Here is a 13,584-nt window from a genome sequence, read left to right as displayed (position 1 = left end):
AAAATGGACTATGAACTGAAACATAGGCCATAAAACTATGGAACTTTTAAAGATAACATAGGGGTAAACCTTCAGGATATAGAAGTTCTTCATGCAAAGTATTCATAAGACTTGACACCAAAACCACAATTTATCAAAGTTAAGAACTCTTACTCTGCCAAAAACCATGTGAAGAACATGAGAAGACAGGCTAGAGTGGGAGAAAATATTTGCAAACTCTATGTCTGATAAAGAATTATCATCAAGAATGTATATATTAAAAAACTCAAAACTCAACAGTTAAAAAATCTAGTTAGAAATTTGGCAAAAGACATAAACAGACATTTCCCTGAAGAGGATTACAAGATGGAAAATAAGCCCATGAAAGATGTTCAGGGTTACTGGTCATCAAGGAAATGCAAATTAAAACTACAATGAGATAGACAACTACCAGAATTACTAAAATTAAAAACTTTGATAACACCAAACGTCTACAAGAATGTAGAGAAACTTGAACACTCTCCTGGTAGAAATGTAGAATGTTATAGCCACTCCAGAAAGTAGTTTGGCAGTTTCTTATAAAACTAAACATGTAGTTACTGTCAGTTCAGTTCAGTCGCTCAGTCGTGTCTGACTCTGCGGCCCCATGAATCGCAGCACGCCAGGCCTCCTTGTCCATCACCAACTCCCGGAGTTCCCCCAAACTCATGTCCATCAAGTCGGTGATGCCATCCAGCCATCTCATCCTCTGTCATCCCCTTCTCCTCCTGCCCCCAATCCCTCCCAGCATCAGGGTCTTTTCCAGTGAGTCAACTCTTCACATGAGGTAGCCAAAGTACTGGAGTTTCAGCTTTAGCATCAGTCCTTCCAATGAACACCCAGGACTAATCTCCTTTAGGATGGACTGGTTGGATCTCCTTGCAGTCCCAGGGACTCGCAAGAGTCTTCTCCAACACCACAGTTCAAAAGCATCAATTCTTCGGTGCTCAGCCTTCTTCACAGTCCAACTCTCACATCCATACGTGACCACTGGAAAAACCATAGCCTTGACTAGACGGACCTTTGTTGGCAAAATAATGTCTCTGCTTTTGAATATGCTATCTAGGTCGGTCATAACTTTCCTTCCAAGGAGTAAGCATCTTTTAATTTCATGGCTGCAATCACCATCTGCATTGATTTTGGAGCCCAAAAATAAAGTCTGACACTGTTTCCACTGTTTCCCCATCTATTTCCCATGAAGTGGTGGGACCAGATGCCATGATCTTCATTTTCTGAATGTTGAGCTTTAAGCCAACTTTTTCACTCTCCTCTTTCACTTTCATCAAGAGGCTTTTGAGTTCCTCTTCACTTTCTGCCATAAGGGTGGTGTCATCTGCATATCTGAGGTTATTGATATTTCTCCCAGCAATCTTGATTCCAGCTTGTGTTTCTTCCAGCCCAGCATTTCTCATGATGTACTCTGCATAGAAGTTAAATAAGCAGGGTGACAATATACAGCCTTGACGTACTCCTTTTCCTATTTGGAACCAGTCTGTTGTTCCATATATGACCCAACAAACCCAACAAAAAGAAAATTTATGTTTATGCAAAAGCCTATAACAAATGTTCATAGCAACTAATTCAAAATAGCCCAAATCTGGAAACAGATATCTTTCAACAAGTGAATATTTAAACGAACTATTATATATCCATATATGTAATACTGTTCAGCAATAAAAGAAATAAATCACTGATACATGCAACAAGTCAGTTAAATATCCAAGGAATTGTGCTGAGTGACAAAGCCAGTACCAAACAGTTCCATATTATATATGATTCCATTTAGATAACTCTGAAATCTCGTGATTTAGAAATAGATGACAGATTAATAGTTGCCAGAGATTAGAGAGGAGGAGGAGGAGGAGGAGGGACGTGAGTGTGGTTATAAAAGAGGCAACATGTGGGATTCTTGGGATGGAACTATTCAAAATTTTGACAGTGGTGGTGGATACATTAACACATGGTAAAATTGTAGAGAACTAAATATACACACATACACAAATGAGAAAAAGTCCAACTGGAACAATCTAATCAGTGGATTGTATCAATGTCAGAATCCTGGTGGTTATAGTTTCATAAAGGGCTGCTGTTGGAGGAAATGGAATAAAGAGTGCATGGGATCTCTCTGTATTATTTCTTAGAAGTGCATGTGAAACTGCAATCATCTGGATAAATATTTCAATTGAAAATAAATACAAATATGAATTATTTTAGAGGTATAGGAAAAAACTCTTATGTGAGGCAGAAAACAGAAGTCCTGGTAGAACTTGTCATCTTCTGATCAAATAAATATTTTGGATCTTCTCTAGCTGAATAGTTCTTAGAATTAAAAAAAAAAAGAAATTGAAAGTCTTTCTTCTTTAAAATTCATTCAGTTCCGTTCAGTTGCTGAGTCGTGTCCGACTCTTTATTTAGAACAATTAAAACTTTATAGCTTAATGCTCAAATATGGTCCAAAAAACTTTGTCCTTATTTTAACTGATTGTCAGCATTGCAAATTTATTATTTCATTGAACAAGAAAATAACTGATTTCATATTGGAAAATTGTAGTGTGAGAACTAATTCAGTGTTTGGCCCTGATGAAATCATTAAGCTTAAGATCAGAAATAATAACAGTTTTCTACACAAATTATATAACTGGTCTTTACTTCTTTTGACAGCTTCTGGGCTGGCTGGCTGAGAAACTACCGACTCTCCGTTCCACCCCCACAGACCTTATCCTTTGTGTTCCCCAGCTCTATTCCTGCCTTGAGGACCGCAATGGAGACGTGCGAAAGAAGGCCCAGGACGCCTTGCCGTTCTTCATGATGCACTTAGGATATGAGAAAATGGCCAAGGCTACTGGGAAACTAAAAGTACTTCTGCTTGTTATTGCTGCTGTTAAAAGCCATTAGAAAAATATTGAACATGAATTTATAGAGGCAAAAGATCGTATTACCTCCTATGAGTTTCAACTTGAAATCCCAATGAGAGCACAGATCAAATATTTAGTAGTGTAGAACTTCTAAGGAATCTGCTGGCTTTGCAGGGATGAAAATTGTGACCTTCTAGAATGGCAGCTACCTTAGTGTGACTTCATAATGTGTTACTTCCCTTGCACTATGTGCTGCCTCCCTTCATTGGTATTTCAAAACCAGGAGCTCAAAGATTGGTTTGACAGCAGATCTGTTAGTGAGCATAGTATGGGTATATCGTTTCTGTGGCCTCTCACCTCTATTATATTGTCTCCCTAGCCAACTTCTAAAGATCAGGTGTTGGCCATGTTAGAGAAGGCCAAAGCTAACATGCCAGCCAAGCCCACTGCACCTGCTAAAGCAACATCCAGACCAGTGGGAGGGTCAGCTCCAGCCAAATTCCAGCCTGCCTCAGGTAACTTCATTTTGAATGGGTTATAGGGGAATTAAAACAGCGAGGGAACTCTTAAAGAAATCCAACCTTCGTTTTTAAATCATGGTTTCTCATGGCTTAGATCCCAAGCCTTCCCTCCAACTCCTCAAGTTGCCTGTTTTCTGCCAGTAACTGTGCTGAGGGTTTGAAGATAATTAACTTGATTTCCAGCTCCAAAAAGCAGTTTTGGAGTAGTACAGTGGAATACTCCAGAAAGCAAGTGCTCAATTTTTAAGGTTTCCCTAACTATTTTCTGCTATTGGATATTATAGTTGGAAGGGAAATTGGGGCCATCTAGCTGAATCTCCTTTATTAACAGACAGGGAATACCAAAGGTTAAGTGACTTGCACAGGGCCAAACAGCCTGTCAGTGTCTGAACCGGCAGAGGACTCTGCCTCCTTATTCACAAATGAGTTCTCGTTCCCTTGCACTTGTCTGTTTGCTGATCGATTCTAATATTTACTGAATTCTCTGGCAGTCCAATGGTTAGGACTCCACACTTCCACTGAAGCAAGGGGTACTGGTTCAATCCCCACTGGTCACAACAACAACAAAAAAAGCAGCATTCAAATATTTGTTCAACTTTGTCAAGGAAAAATTCTTGACTTCTTCATCCTAATGTTAAAATTCCATAACATAAACAGAACACTAACCTGTAACCACTGCTCTTCTAGACTTAGTGCTTAAACAAAGCAATAATCTGTTTAGTGGGGTGCTAAAAAGTTAAAAAGTTTACATGTGTAAAATTGTTAGTATCAAAGTGTATATTCAGTTATAACATCTACTGGAATCTTGGTATTGGTATATATGATTTCCTATGATTTCAAAGGTGATAAACCCTTCTCTTATCCATCTAGCAAAAAGGTAGACGGATTTAATTGCTATTAATTGCTTAAAATTAATATTAATTTTTAATTGCTATTTAGAAAATAGTTTTTAAACTACAGTTTAAGTGTTGATAAAGCAGATGTAGATTTTCTGAACTAATTTCATGAGGTTGTGCTTAAAGAGGAAATTGTGGAGAAAAAAAGATTAGGGGGAAAAAATCTAATTAAAAACACTTTAGAAAGGGATACATTTAAAACTGTAGGCTTTCTCACCATCATTATATTTTGAACCTGCTCAGAACATAGTGATATTAGTTAAAGTTTGTGTTTACAGTATGTGTTTTTATTTTCTCAAAGCACCTGCTGAAGATTCTGTTTCTGGCACTCTAGACTCCAAGCCTGATCCGAAAAAGGCCAAGGCTCTAGGAGTTTCCTCTAAAACAAAGGTATATTAACTCTGCAGCTTAAGTGTAGAGTTTCTTTTAAATATTTCTTTACACTAAGTCGTTCTTTTAAGAAATACACTACATATGAAGGGATATTATCTATGAAGTGCTTGTACAGCTTTCTGTGGCTGACTTTTAATGATGCTATAAAACAGAGGCATCCTGTTCTCAAGAGCTACTGCAAAGGTTTCTGTCATCCAGGTCTTTGGGGGAGATTTTCAGTAGTAAGCAACTTCCTTCACATTTGGCTGTTAAGTCATCATACAACAAAGTGTTCTAAGTATACTCAAAGGACCTTCTGTCCCCACACCAGTGAGATTTTATGGATCACCAGTCCTTTTAGCATGCATGCAGAATTGAAGTTTAAAGAAATGTTTTCAAATGCTCAGCCTTAAATATCCTTGGGTGTCTTTTCATTTAATTAAGTTTTTTAATCACAGCAAATTGTCATCGATTTCTGTATCAAGATTCAGAGCTTGTCACTGTATTCAGAGTATTGACTATTTTATATTTACAAAAGGGAAATTGCAGAACTGTGCAATCAATAATAAATCTAGAGAAAACTATTAACTATATGTAACTGATGCAAATGTGTCAGTGGAGGACATGTTTTATTATCCAGTACATTTATTGTTATATCCCCATTATAGAAGGGCCATCCTGTGGCCGTTCTTCTAACTATTAATTACTCATTTTCCTTCCCTGTGCGTGGGTCCTTCAATTCAGTGAGTTAATTTAAATGGGTAATTATCTTCCAAACTGTCCAATGAAACTGTTCTTTTCCTGTCCTCCTCCCTCTCCTCATCCCATGTTTAACAAGTGCTGATTTTACTTTTTTGATCACAAGTGCTTTAAAGTCGTTTTTGACTCTATTCTTAATGCCACTTTTTTTTTCAGACTTCTGCAGTTTATGAAGCAATTGGACATAACTCATCTCTTATTTGTTTTGACTAAATGGCTTCAGTCTTTGAAATAGAAATGCTGGCCTACTGGAAATAGCAGACTTTTGCTGCATTTGTTGTAATAATAATTCCAGTAATGAAATTCAAATTTTACCTTAAATATGTATACTATATGTTCACAGTTTCTTTCCATCTGATACAAAGATTCTAAATCTTGGATTATTTTTAAGAGCCACTTTAGTAACTTAAGTATTTAAAATGTTTCAGCAGTTTTCTCTAGAAGCAGGTTCTCAAAGTGTCTTGGGTTAGAATGATGTGATAGAGATTTTATATGCAGAGGAACAGAAGAGCTTTCTCAACTAAGTGGTATTAAATGTGTGACTGCCATTCAGTTCAGTTCAGTTCAGTCGCTCAGTCGTATCCAACTCTTTGTGACCCCGTGAACTGTAGCACGCCAGGCCTCCCTGTCCATCACCAACTCCCGGAGTCCACCCAAACCCATGTCCATTGAGTCGGTGATGCCATCCAACCATCTCATTCTCTGTCATCCCCTTCTCCTCCTGCCCTCAATCTTTTCCAGCATCAGGGTCTTTTCAAATGAGTCAGCTCTTCACATCAGGAGGCCAAAGTATTGGAGTTTCAGCTTCAGATCAGTCCTTCCAATGAACACCCAGGACTGATCTCCTTTAGGATGGACTGGTTTGATCTCCTTGCAGTCCAAGGGACTCTCAAGAGTCTTCTCCAACACCACAGTTCAAAAGCATCAATTCTTCGGCGCTCAGGTTTCTTTATAGTCCAACTCTCACATCCACACATGACCACTGGAAAAACCATAGTTTTATATGTCACTTATCTCTCAATTCTTTTTAAAGAATTGTCCAGTAAACAAAAATAACCTGTGACCCAGACCTTTGATAGAGCTTTTCCAACCATATCACGTGCCAGCGCAAGCACTAACAACAGTTACTTAAGCCTGCTGTTAGAAACATTTCTAGAAAACCTGTACACAAACATATCACATGCAAGATTCTGTTCATTAGTTTCTTCCATTTGGAATATGATATAGAAAGATGTCTGGTTTACATGGCACCATTTAATAGGCAGCAACAGTGAGTCCTAAGGAGTAGTAATCTGTCTAATCAGTATCCCCTGCACCTTGGTTGTAGACTGCACAAGGAAAGAAAGTTCCGAGCAAAACCAGCTTAAAGGAGGATGACGACAAATCCGGTCCTATTTTTATTGTTGTTCCAAATGGAAAGGAGCAAAGGATGAAAGATGAGAAAGGACTAAAGGTAAGGAAAGAATTAAAGTCTTCAGGAAGTTTTTGCTTGTTTTTGCTTTGTTTTATAATCAAGAATTAAAGTTTCTGTCTGAAATTCGTATCATTGTGAAATATCTAATAAATCTTTTGCTTGTGAATTATATCTTGTTTCTCTAAGAATACATTATGGAAGTATTAAATCCTACAGCATTAATTTCTACCAAAGAAACTATGGAATGGAGCTGTTGCCTTTTTGTCTCCCAGTAGAAAGAAGTAGAAGTTTTGGGGAGGGGTTGGTGGGTTTGTGGGGTTTTTATTTTGTTTAGAATCAAAGACTGGAAAATAGTCATTGATTTTTATCAATTAACGCATATGTAATATGCCACTCCTTTAATCTTTCTTGTACCTGATACCTTAAAAGATAGGTTTGGTAACTATATATGGCTAGTTCAGTAATTTATCTTTTGATGTTTTGGTTTTATTAATCAGTTAAAATTTTTTTCAAAACACACAATTTTTTAAAAATTCAAATTGCAAAAAAAGTATAGAAAGTATGAGAAGCATATCTCCTACTCCAGTCTCCCTGAACAGGGAAAATACCGGTTTTTAAATTTATTACTCTAAAAATAATAATATTCCGTTCCTATACAATCACATATGTATAAATACATAGCTTTCCTTATACACAAGTGGTGGGAACATGCCATACTCTTTGTTCTGAATCTTACTTTTTTCTTTTAATGGTATTTGAAATACTGTCTTGAAGATTGTTCCATATCTGTACACGTATGTGCTTTCAGTTTATTGGTACATCGTATGTGTGCACCTGTCTTTACAGGTACACATACCTCAACCCACTATGTTAAACGTTAGAAGTTGCTTCTAGTATTTGCTCTTATAAACTATACAACCATAGGCATCTTTGAATGTCAATTTGTGTATGTATGTAAGTATATTTATAATAAATGCCTAGACTAGTGTGTACATTAAAATTTTTTATACACATTTCAAATTTTCCCTTTATTAAAATTATGCCAACAGTATTCACCATGTTATACAATAACAGAGCGTTGATTTTTCTAGTAAAAATTGCTGAAAATTCTATTCCTAAAAGATTTTCAGAATTAAGCTTCCAGAGTATGACAGATTGAAAGTGCACTTTGCATTCATATTTAATTACAAATTAATCTTGGTGAATTTTAAAATATCCTATTAAGTTGATTCCTGCAGCTGCTTTGAATAGAACGTCTCTGTGCATTTTGGTTGAACCCCTTACAGCCCATTTCACTGTTCATTTTTTTGTTTGTTTGTTTTTCAGGTACTAAAGTGGAATTTTACTACTCCACGGGATGAATACATCGAGCAGTTAAAAACTCAGATGTCTAGCTGTGTGGCTAAATGGTTACAAGATGAGATGTTTCACTCAGACTTTCAGCATCATAACAAGGCCCTTGCTGTCATGGTTGATGTAAGTTTGCAACAAAATAAGTGGGCATGAATCTTGGACGTGTGAAAATACTGAGCTCTGAGAAATAATTAGAAGTTTGCATGACTTAGAAGGAACTAGAATATACCATGTTCTCTGTTCTTACAGCTTTCTTATTAATCTGATTGAATAAATGACTACATGTCTATAGTTTGGGGTCTTAAATGGAGGGTTAAAAATCTATCATCTTTTTTTTGGACTGTAGTAAAATTTAAGAGTTAATTGCCTAATAGAAATTAAATTTTTACACAGTCTAATTTGTGGGGGTTTGTATTGTTTTGTTTCAAGCACTTGGAGAGCGAAAAAGAGGGTGTCATTGGTTGCCTGGATCTTATCTTAAAGTGGGTTACGTTGCGGTTTTTTGACACCAATACAAGCGTCCTCATGAAAACCCTAGAATATTTAAAATTGCTCTTCACCCTGCTAAGTGATGAGGAATATCATCTTACTGAGAACGAAGCATCTTCCTTCATCCCCTATCTCATCCTCAAGGTAATGCATTGTTCTCACTCTGGAAGATTACTCAAGTTCCCAGCTACTTCAGTTCCTGTATTTTTATTCCCTCTCCCGTCTTCCATCTGTTGTATGATGATAACCTTCCACCACTCATTTTCTTCTTTCAAGATGTAGTAACACACAAGGGGGTGCCTTTGCTACTCAGACAGTGCCTCACTTTATTATTATTTTCCTTGTTGACCAGGTCGGAGAACCAAAGGATGTCATTCGTAAAGATGTCCGTGCCATCCTGAACCGGATGTGCCTTGTCTACCCAGCCAGCAAGATGTTCCCTTTCATCATGGAAGGAACCAAATCCAAAAACTCCAAGCAGAGAGCAGGTAAAGCAACTATTGATTGATGCCTATGTCTGCAACAGTGACCTCTCAAAGAAGTAGTTTATAGAGGAACCAGGAAATTTCTTGGTTCCAGCCTTCTGATTTGGACTGTGAGAGTGATGAGTTGCACACTGGTGGAGCCACAGTATCAGGTGATACAGGCACCATCCAGTACCTCCCTGGTGACAAAGTCAAGTGCACAGGGGCCATCTGACTCACAGGCATCCCTTCTAGGAGTACTTGCTACAGCACCGTTGTTTCATTGTATATTTTGTAGACGGCAATAAACGAGAAGAAATTCAAGGGAGAGCCAGAGTAAAACTTTAGCCCTTCATGTATGCCAAGGGAAATGTATCCAGTAAAGATAGGTCTTTGTGCCAAATGTGTGTTGAGTGTCCTTAATCTAGCCTTTCTTCCCCATCAGAGTGCCTGGAAGAACTGGGGTGTCTGGTCGAGTCCTATGGCATGAATGTTTGCCAACCAACCCCAGGAAAAGCCTTAAAGGAGATAGCGATTCACATAGGAGACCGTGACAATGCTGTGCGCAATGCTGCGCTCAACACCATCGTCACGGTGTACAATGTACACGGGGATCAAGTGTTCAAGCTGATTGGAACTGTGAGTCACTTTTCTCTGAGCATTTTCAGCATGTTGTGAATTGAAAGATCATGTAGGTGACAAATTTCGTCCCATCTCAACTCTTAAGTTTTTACCACTTTTTATTAAAATTCAACCTCTCGATACATCTTGAAATCCATATAAACCCTTGACGACGCATCTGATTACTTTAGGACACTTAAGGCTGTATTGTACTGGAAGTTAGATTTTCTTTCTGAGCATTCTCCTCTTACCAATTTGCTTTAGATGAAAACTATTTTTGAATCAAGAAATGTAAGCTAGTCTGGGAATTTAAGTTGTGCCTGGCAATCTCCTTGATAATTTTTACTGCATTTATTTTTTAGTGAACAAGTACTTATGTATAATGTGGATTCTGATACCTGTCAGATCAAAAGGGTCTTGAGCCATGAGCCAGACTCTCCAAACAAAGAAGGTTCTGTTTTTGACTCCTTAGTTCCTCTGAGCCAATCACTACCGTGACTGGACCTGTTCTTCACTCTAGTTACCTCTTAGTAGCACATATATTTACCCTATGCTTGTATATTTTTATTTACATTTATCTCATTTACTCCTCACTGTGAGGCCAGTGAAGGAGATAAAGCAGATGGGAATTTTACAGATGACCAAAAGTGAAGCTTCTTGCCCGTAGTCACACCACTAGTTTAGTGGTGATACCACAAAAATGAGGAAGTTTTGTTTAATTCTTGACCTTTTTATTTGTAGTTATTCATGGGGTCTTTCCTTTTGTATCCTTTCCTTGTTTCATATCTTCTCTTACTAAAGCAAGTCAGGTTGTAGCAGCAGTTGATTTTAAAGTATAGGTAGTGTTTGAAAGTGAACATACCCTAACCTAGGAGATTCTGTTTGCTTCAGCATGAAAATGGAAATTAATTCTTGGGTCTTCCAATTATATGAAGATTATATGAGGTTTTTGGACTTCCCTCATAGCTCACTCAGTAAAGAATCTGCCTGCAATGCAGGAAACCCGGGAGGATCCCCTGGAGAAGGAAATGGCAACGCATTCCAGTATTCTTGCCTGGAGAATCCCGTGGACAGAGGAGCCTGGTGGGCTACAGTCCATGGGGTCATAAGAGTCAGACACGACTTAGTGACTAAACCACCATATGATGTTTTTAATTCTCTGAAATTCTAGTAGAGAGGTGAGTTAATAAATATGGATTCTATTAACAGCTTTCTGAAAAAGATATGAGCATGCTTGAGGAGAGGATTAAGCGGTCAGCGAAAAGGCCTTCGGCTGCACCAGTAAAACAGGTGGAAGAGAAACCTCAGCGCACGCAGAGCATAAGCTCCAACACCAACATGCTGCGCAAGGGACCAGCTGAGGACATGTCCTCCAAACTCAAGTATGTGGGTTGAGATGCTTGTCGGAGGGTATTTCTGTGGACTTTGCCTCTGTGTGCTCAGAGCTTATCCTATAACATAATCTTGAGTTCTTGTAGCCATTATCATGCATGACACAGTGTCTGGGTATATGTCTTGTAACCAAATGTTTAATCCTTCAGTCTTCATTGTCTTTGTCTCAAAACCACTTCTAAATAGTCTTGTGCCTTCTTTCACTGCTTTTCCGTGGACAGAATTATGTATCGCACTTATAGGATGTAAGTACTGCCTGCTAATTTCTCATTAGCAGGGCTCTTATATCTTTCTAACTTCTGACTTGGATTCATCCCCTCTGGAGGGCTACTGGTGTAGAGTTTATAACCAGGGTGGAGGGTGTCCAAGTGGCCACGAGTCAAGCCTTCCCTGAAAGTCCACTGGCTAGCAGAGGTGTCAGCTCAACGCCATGCGGCCAAAGCGTTGGTTCACCTTCTTCCCTGTGCAATGTTTGGTCATGCACAGGTTCCTGTTCTTCTCATAAAGCTGAGTAAAATGCATGCAACCCAGAATTGGCTTAGGGACTCAAAAAACTGCCTTCTAAGCAAGACAAATCTATTTTGGGTCATATCATGAGTATAATTTTAACCAATTTGAATTTGGAAACTGAATATCTACTGCTTAGATGTAATGCTGGTCCCAACTCGTCAAGAGTGAATATTCCTAAAAAGAGTTGATTGTCCCTGAAGTATAAAATTTATTGAACACTGCATGGGATGATGCTTGTAATTAGAAAAACATAAACACTGGTTAAATTGGTGGAAAAGATCCAGGCAGTCTAGATATTTCTTAGGATTTGCCCAGAAGTCGTGACCTTTGAGTCAATATAAATATTCTTTTATTATTTACTGCTGCAACTGGAATCGCAGTACAAGGTTGGTTGGTTTTAGTGAACTAGAGAGAATACTTATAACTTGGCAGTTCTGTAAGTACAAGTTAATCTACTCTCTCAGGATATTCATGAACCAACATTGTTGCCCATTGAAGACACTTGCTTAAAGGCAAGGATTTAAATCATTCAGGGGGGCTGAAACCAGAAGTTGAACATCTGTCTTACAGCTTTGGGGCGGTTGGCAGTGCTACTCTTGCCCTTAGGTTCAGAAGTCTCTTTCTTTTAGTTCAGGAGCCTCCTTTTGCTTCCCTTAGCCAAGCCCGAAGCATGAGTGGGCATCCTGAGGCAGCCCAGATGGTTCGCCGAGAATTCCAGCTGGACCTAGATGAGATTGAGAATGACAGTGGTACAGTGCGGTGTGAAATGCCAGAGCTTGTTCAGCACAAACTGGATGACATTTTTGAACCAGTCCTTATTCCTGAGCCCAAGTAAGTTAACCCATTTAAGTATAAGCAGTTCGTGATCATCGGAGTGTACATATTAAAAAGAGTTCTCTGTGCAATTAGAACTTATTAGAATAGATTCAGTTTAGTTCAGTCACTCAGTTGTGTCTGACTCTTTGCAACCCCATGAACTGCAGCACACCAGGCCTCCCTGTCCATCACCAACTCCCGGAGTTTACTCAAACTCATGTCCATTGAGTCGGTGATGCCATCCAACCATCTCATCCTCTGTTGGCCCCTTCTCCTCCTGCCCTCAATCTTTCCCAGCATCAGGGTCTTTTCAGATGAGTCAGTTCTTCACATCAGGTGGCCAAAGTGTTGGAGTTTCAGCTTCAGCATAAGTCCTTCCAATGAATATTCAGGACTGATTTCCTTTAGAATAGGTTACTATCTGGCTAATAGTGGTTCCTTACTGAAACATGGATCTAGTGGGGAATTGCATAATTCCAACTCAATAGGATACCTTGTAATAATTGAATGTTTTCCTCTGCTCTGCTCTCTAGAATCCGGGCTGTTTCTCCACACTTTGATGATATGCACAGTAATACAGCATCCACAATCAATTTTATTATCTCCCAAGTAGCCAGTGGTGACATCAACACAAGCATCCAAGCTCTGACACAGGTAATGGTGGTATTGCCCATGACGGTAATTCCACAGATGACTGTAGAGGCAGTAATAGAGGTGGCTGCACACTGAGTACAGTATTGGGGGAGGCAGGCAGTGTTCAGTGCCACCCTGATGAGAAAAGCGCACGGGACCACTCTCAGACATCACTTGCTGCATAGAGCACGCGGATAGAGCTTGCTCTATCGAAAGTGAAAGTGAAGTCGCTGAGTCGTGTCCAACTCTTTGCGACCCCGTGGGCTGTAGCCTATCAGGCTCTTCCGTCCGTGGGATTTTCCAGGCAAGAGTGCTGGAGTGGATTGCCATTGCCTTCTCCAGGGGATCTTCCTGACCTAGGAATCGAACCTGGGTCTCCCGCATTGCAGGCAGACGCTTTACCTTCTGAGCCACCAGGGAAGCTCTATAGGGTAGACCTCTAATAGAGCCTTGCTTTTTACAACTGCATTC

At 39.1% G+C, this 13,584-nt stretch overlaps 1 protein-coding gene and 1 non-coding gene across 5 annotated transcripts in view; both read left to right on the top strand.

Annotated features, from left to right (window-relative positions):
* The window catches only part of CKAP5 (cytoskeleton associated protein 5), a 104,320-nt gene that overhangs the window by 76,262 nt on the left and 14,474 nt on the right, over positions 1-13,584 (top strand). For all 4 annotated transcript variants that reach the window (XM_061381327.1, XM_061381324.1, XM_061381325.1 and 1 more), the window contains exons 25-35: positions 2,680-2,874; positions 3,253-3,388; positions 4,592-4,680; positions 6,749-6,874; positions 8,162-8,311; positions 8,618-8,821; positions 9,030-9,165; positions 9,587-9,780; positions 10,972-11,144; positions 12,322-12,495; positions 13,014-13,134. In XM_061381327.1, the coding sequence (XP_061237311.1) occupies positions 2,680-2,874; positions 3,253-3,388; positions 4,592-4,680; positions 6,749-6,874; positions 8,162-8,311; positions 8,618-8,821; positions 9,030-9,165; positions 9,587-9,780; positions 10,972-11,144; positions 12,322-12,495; positions 13,014-13,134 (1,698 nt within the window). The remainder of the gene's footprint in view (positions 1-2,679; positions 2,875-3,252; positions 3,389-4,591; positions 4,681-6,748; positions 6,875-8,161; positions 8,312-8,617; positions 8,822-9,029; positions 9,166-9,586; positions 9,781-10,971; positions 11,145-12,321; positions 12,496-13,013; positions 13,135-13,584) is intronic.
* On the top strand, positions 9,272-9,382 carry LOC133227195 (small nucleolar RNA SNORD67). The gene has a single exon (XR_009729753.1). It is a non-coding gene; the product is annotated as a small nucleolar RNA SNORD67 (small nucleolar RNA).

The sequence above is a fragment of the Bos javanicus genome, chromosome 15, assembly GCF_032452875.1.
Source record: "Bos javanicus breed banteng chromosome 15, ARS-OSU_banteng_1.0, whole genome shotgun sequence".
Classification (NCBI taxonomy): domain Eukaryota; kingdom Metazoa; phylum Chordata; class Mammalia; order Artiodactyla; family Bovidae; genus Bos; species Bos javanicus.
The sequence above is the reverse complement of the archived record's forward strand: the minus strand, read 5'-3'. Positions and strand labels throughout refer to the sequence as shown.